At 45.5% G+C, this 6,000-nt stretch overlaps 1 protein-coding gene across 1 annotated transcript in view; it reads right to left on the bottom strand.

Annotated features, from left to right (window-relative positions):
- Positions 1 to 234: 234 nt before the first annotated feature.
- The window catches only part of CUNH1orf87 (chromosome unknown C1orf87 homolog), a 29,747-nt gene continuing 23,981 nt past the window's right edge, over positions 235 to 6,000 (bottom strand). Inside the window, exons 7-8 of the mRNA XM_077466846.1 lie at positions 3,919 to 4,099; positions 235 to 780 (exon numbers count right to left, since the gene is read on the bottom strand). Coding sequence (XP_077322972.1) covers positions 620 to 780; positions 3,919 to 4,099 — 342 coding nt within the window. The 3' untranslated portion in view covers positions 235 to 619. The remainder of the gene's footprint in view (positions 781 to 3,918; positions 4,100 to 6,000) is intronic.

Raw genomic sequence — 6,000 nt, 5'->3', positions numbered from 1 at the left:
AGGGGACCTGGGTACACTATGGGGGGCTGGTAGGCACAGAGGGCTCCTATGGGGCCTGGGGACACTTTTAGAGGTTGAGGGGCACTGTTGACCACTATGGGAGGTTGGGTGGTTGCAGCCTGGCAGTGAGCCATGGCCCAGTGGTTAGGAACCACAGACCTAGAATAACAACTACCATGTTCGGAGTGAAAGCTTCATCCAGAGCGAGAATTTGTCTGAATTTCAGGCAAAATGTATTTTTATGCTTTTATTTTCAGATTAAGTCCAATAACTGATGCAGCATGCTTCTGTACAGAAAACAGTAGCCCCAACTCACAATGCAGGCTTGCTCATTGAGAGTTAGAAAATTTGGCACCAACTTGATTGATGACAAAATGGTTATCCAGACATAAAAGTATCCATTATATAAAAGGATTGATGTATTTCTGCCCCAACCTTGGAGCCTTAGTCAAGTCGGTGCTGGATTTTCTATCTCTCTGATGTTTGTCTATGGTATGTACAGTGCATAGCCTAGCATAGACTATTGCACATGTCCCATTGGGCATTACATTTATGGATTGCAGCACCACAAGTTTTGCTTTTCTAGACTTGCTTGTATCACTGATGCTCACAAAATATTCTACAAATCTTTCAAGAAGAGCAGTGCGGGCCCCAAGGTCACGTGATCTTCAACACCAAACTTCTCCAGAGCTTCCGCCATCTTCTCTTCACTCAGACTCAGGCCATAGAGAACATTGTACCTGTGGAGGATCTGCCGGGCTCTCTTTTTCTCCACCAGACCTATGGAGAACATCAACTGCAAATTTAGAACAATGCAGAGGCACCTTGTCAACACACTTAAGCAACTTTTTAATTTAAGATCTACAAACTTCCCTCCCCCTTCAATGATGCTAGATGCAAGCTTCTTTCAGGTTTGGGTACTTAGGCTATCTTAAAGGGCTATACAAACCCATTATAGTTTTTCTTTAAAAAAAAAGTCTAACTACAGATTGCATTAGGAATTAAAATTAGGCAGGTAAAAAAATTTAAATAAAAAGGCAGCGTTTGCTACCATACTTACTTTCAACCTGAAGCTGTTCCTGCAGAATGTATTTTCCGCTGCTAGATGATGCCAATCTTCTGGGATAAATGATGGCCACTTCAGGCTGTCATGGCCCCACCCCCTATGCGGATGTCATATCTCTGGCCTGGACTCAGATTATTAGTGCCATGAATGTTTTATGTCATTACATGTGTGCTGTTCAGTACAGAAGTAAGGACCCCTCCCCTCATCACCTTCAGGGAAGATGAATAAGGGCCAGTATTTTTTGGAGGGAGGTACCTTAAAGTGGTTGTAAACCCTTACAACACACTTTGACCTACAGGTAAGCCTAGATTAAGGCTTACCTGTAGGTCCAACAAATATCTCCTAAACCTACACGGTTTAGGAGATATTTGCCGAAAGACAGGCGCCGCTGTCTACGGCGCATGCGCCGTAGACAGCGGCGCGCAAGTGCACTGAGCGTGCCGCGGTCAACGGTGATATGCCGCGAGTGGCGGTTACCGTGCCCATGCGCGGGAGTGATGTCATCGCGGCTTCGCCGAATGACAGCGGCGGGGCAGCGAGACCCACCGAGAAGATGGATGCGGTGGACTACAGGAGACAGCGGTGACTTCGCTGGCTCCTGTGTCAGGTAAGTGACACATTATGCTTTACCTTTGCAGGGAATGAAAGAGGAAGTAAACTCATCAGGGTTACTTCCTCTTTAAAACTTCTGCTTTAGATCCAACTTCACCAGTCATTTGAATTACCCACTGGCTTCTTACTTTTTTTAAGAGCCCCCAATGCCAATATTTTCCTATAGTAGTCTTTATCTCTTCTCCAAGGAAGTTTGGCACCATCTTTAGACTTTGCAATGCCTTCAACAGCTGGGTGGAGTTCTGAAGAAGATATATTACTGATGGTCCTTAGAGCGAACCAGTAGACATATACTTTTAGGGCCAGTTCACACCACATGCAGACCAGTGCCTTTTTTTTCTGCATCAAAAACGCATGGAAGGTAGGTTATATGGTTTAGTTCACACCAGTGTAGTCAGTTCCAGTGCGTTCCAGATCCAGAAAAATGCATCAAAAACGCATAGGAAAATGTACCAAAAATGCACTGGAATGCATGTCCTTATTTTAGGTTAAGAAAAAAGTGAGAAAATGCACTGGACTGCATCAAAAACGTGCATGCAGAAAAGCATACGGACTGCATTTCTATAGTGTGAACTGGCCCTTAAAGGGGATGTAAAGGCTTGCTTTACATCCCCCTTTAAGGAATTGTGACACCATCATTAGGCCTTCAGAAGATGGACAGTGTGGGTGGGGTCCTGTGTGGTGGTGCAGTGGCAACAATACTGGAGGAATATTAAGGGACTAGGTTGGAGCATTGTCAACCACTCCAAAGCTAATGCAAGCACAAGACGTTTTGGAGCCTTATAAGGTTTATGTCAATTGAGATGCAGCGGCTGCATGGAAAAGTCACTTCTCCAAACTTGACACAGTCCGATTTTTGGGTAGCACTCCTGGATGGCTGTCAAATTGAGAGCAACGGCTTTATCTGTGCAGCCACTGCACCCCTATTGACATGATTGGGTCTGCTTATATATGCACGGGACACCTGTGCATCCCTGTGCGGGCAAACATGGCCCTCACAAGGGTTGTTCACTTAAGTATGCCTGTATGAATGAGGCTTAACAAGCAGAATATGCTTACAGGTGGATGGTCCATGTGTTACTGCTCACCCAGCCAAAGGGCTGGTAGGTTCTTCTGGAACAAGCTGTGCTGATTCCACATTGGAAGTCGGAGACCAGGCAATGTTGTCTAGCTATGGGCATTGATTACAAAGCTGGTGGAACAGAGTTTGAAATATTTTGGAAAGTAAAGCATTTTACATGTTTTTCAACAGTGTGTTTAGCTGCTCATCTGCAGGTTCACTTTAAAGTGGAACTGAATTCAAAAGATAAAACACTGGAAACAGGCAGGCTCAACAGGAGGGCTCTTTTTTGCAGAGGAGACTATTTCTCAATGCACAGACCCACAATGTGGTGGTGTGAACCAGACAGGTAGGAGACAGGGAATTTTGCCATGTCTTGCGGTAGGATTGTGCTGGAATAGCCTCCCAATGCAGTCCTACCATATCTGGTGTGAATGTAAAACTAAAGCTGAATAGGGTTGCCACTGTATGTTTAATTAATGTGTGTCTTGGATTAAAGGGATGATGTGGCAACCCTAAAGCTGAACTCCTGGTATGGATTTTTTTTTGCTCCATCACATTGGTTCAGCTTGGGTCAAGGTGGGTGTACATATTACTTAGGTGTGGGACAGCTGTGGAAGCAGGGAATCACTATAGTTGTTGCCGCTGCCACAGTGATGGCTACAGTTTTCCGGGTCCTGTGCTCTTCTGCATAGTGAACACTCGGGGCTGCTTGTACGGCATAACTGCCATTTACAGAATGCCTCATATTTTTTTCTGATGCACTGATTGGAGGAGGTGGAGAGCATGATATCACTGCTCCACCTCTTCACCTTGTTCAATCAGAGAATGCTTTGCATTCATTGAGAAAAGTCGAAGCATTCTCTGAATGATGCTCGTGCACAGCAGCTGACCTCCTGTATTGACAATGCAAAAAGGAAATGGCTCGGCATGTGACTAGGAGGCTAGTAGAGATCCCTGAAGTAGCGGTGTCTACTATAGGGATTTCCAGCTTCTAGGATTCTACAGGTATGGTTTAATACATAATTACATTGGTTCAGTATGGACAAATGTAACCATGTATTATTATCCATACCCGGAATTCCTTTTAATGACTTGCTCCATGCTGCAATTAATGTGGCATTGAAGGACGCCCACATCTATAATGTTAATAACACTGGATGTGAAGTGAATATATTACCGGTGTCTTTTATCTGACACAGCCATAGAACATTCTCCAGCTTCTTGAATCGATCTATCCATGCTCCTGGCTCCCAACAACTTCTCTCTTCAAACAGATGTAAAGCAGGCTCGGACACAGGCCTGGAGCCCTGCAAAGGGGCCATTGCATTGGCTGCACGGGAACATTCTGATGTTAGACTCTGTGAAATATCATGAAAATTAAAGTCCACAAAAAAAAGTTTTTAATAAAAAGTGACCATTTCCTGTCACTAAAATTTTCTGTATTACTCTATATTTCCACCCTGAAAATTGTGACATTGGGCTGCAATTAGTTCTGCAACTGCTCCCTAACACTTTCCTGACATCTGCATGATCTTGATGTGCTCCTGAAAGCACACATTTTTTCTTTGTGTGCACAGACCCTTTACAGGGCCCTGCAGGTGTTTGTCCCAGGTTCTATTCCCAAGTAGTAAGTGCCTGGCAGCCAGGCACACAGCAGCTAACACACAATGCAATACACCTGGTGAGTATCTTTTTAAGGTTCAATGTTCGTTGAACTTGGATTGGGTGTAGGGAAGCTTTAGGATACTCCAGAACTGAATGCTCACAATGTTCAGAGGACTCTCTCTCCATTCTGTCTACTCTCTTCAGGGGCATTTTCCCCCTCTAGAGACACAAGCACTTCTGGGACCCCTGGCAGAGCAAATCCCACTTTGGTAGTACTAACACAGTCACACAATGGGATAAACAACAACAGTCACTGGGATCCCACTTCTAGGCCTCTACTCCACTGTGTATTCAGATACTTGGATTGATCCTGTCCAGTATTGTCTAGACCAGGGGTGCTCAACCAGTGGCCCGGGGGCTACATGTGGCCCGCGGAGCCCTCTGACATGGCCCGCGACCTCCTGCTCTGGGATAGAATAGAAAGAATACTGTTATTAAAGGTCAGTTTATTACTAAAATCACAGTGTATATATGGGCATATCTGTTTTGCAGTGGTTACTGGGCTGCTTTCAAACTGATCCGCAGGTGCAGAGCAGTGTTACCTGCACTGAGCCATAGACTTCTATTATTAACTGCAAGTTTGGTGAGCTTTGTTAAAGTGCACCAAACCTGCAGAATATAATAGAAGTCTATTGCAAACTACAGGAAAGCCAAAGGTACACTGCGTTGCACACTTGGTGCGGGTAAACCTCAGCGCAACCTCAGGGCCGCTTTCACACGGTCAGTCTGACAGTCCGATCAATTGGACCCTCTATTCACCTCTAAGTAGTGGCAGACATAAACTGACTTGTGTTCTACCTCCAATGCGATCCGCAAAAAAGTATCGTTGGCTGCATCTGTGTCAGCTCTGCAAATGCAGAGTGGACACGGCTATGCCAATCCGCCTTTTCCACTCATTGTGGCCTGTGACCGGTTACCAAGTCACTTAAGTGGCCCTCGCTTTTCAAAAGGTTGGGCACCCCTGGTCTAGACACTGCACTGTGAATCTCCAGGCCGGATCCTCTGTGCACCTTCTTACTTGGCTCTGAACTGCCTCTAGAAAACGAGGCCCCCTAGCCCTAGCATATCTGGGACCTCAGTGAATTCAGCTGACTTGCCTAGAAGGGCAGCAGCCCATCCAGACTGGGATCTCTTCCACCAGGACAAGAACCCTGCTGCTCCAGGCATTATTTAGGGCAGGCCATGTGGGCAGGTGGGGCCTGAAGGGGTAGAAAGGTTGTTTGTCATGTCCTCCATGTTTTCCCATTAACTCGTTGGGTGCCAAGTACAGGGTCACATGGAAGGCCTGTGTGGGATTTTCTGGGCTACGTTAGGCGCATTTTACAAAATAATTTTACTGCACGCATGTGAAATCCGGAAGTGCGAGGAGAGAAGAGCTGCAGACGTGCTTGTGCTGGATGAAATGAGAGCTTAGGTAAGTATGGGGGGGCTACTACAAATGCCTAAACATTTTTTACTTTAATGCAAGGAATGCTGACAAAAATGTTTAGAGTTTTAGAGTTTAGAACCACTTTAACTTTTGAACTTCCATACCTCTGTATGGGATGGGAACCTCTGTGGTGCAATCTGCTCCTGTTGCTTAGAGAGACAGACC

The sequence above is a fragment of the Lithobates pipiens genome, unplaced genomic scaffold (assembly GCF_037356315.1).
Source record: "Lithobates pipiens isolate NorthernLeopardFrog02 unplaced genomic scaffold, aLitPip1_a1.2 Scaffold_4, whole genome shotgun sequence".
Lineage (NCBI taxonomy): Eukaryota > Metazoa > Chordata > Amphibia > Anura > Ranidae > Lithobates > Lithobates pipiens.
The sequence above is the reverse complement of the archived record's forward strand: the minus strand, read 5'-3'. Positions and strand labels throughout refer to the sequence as shown.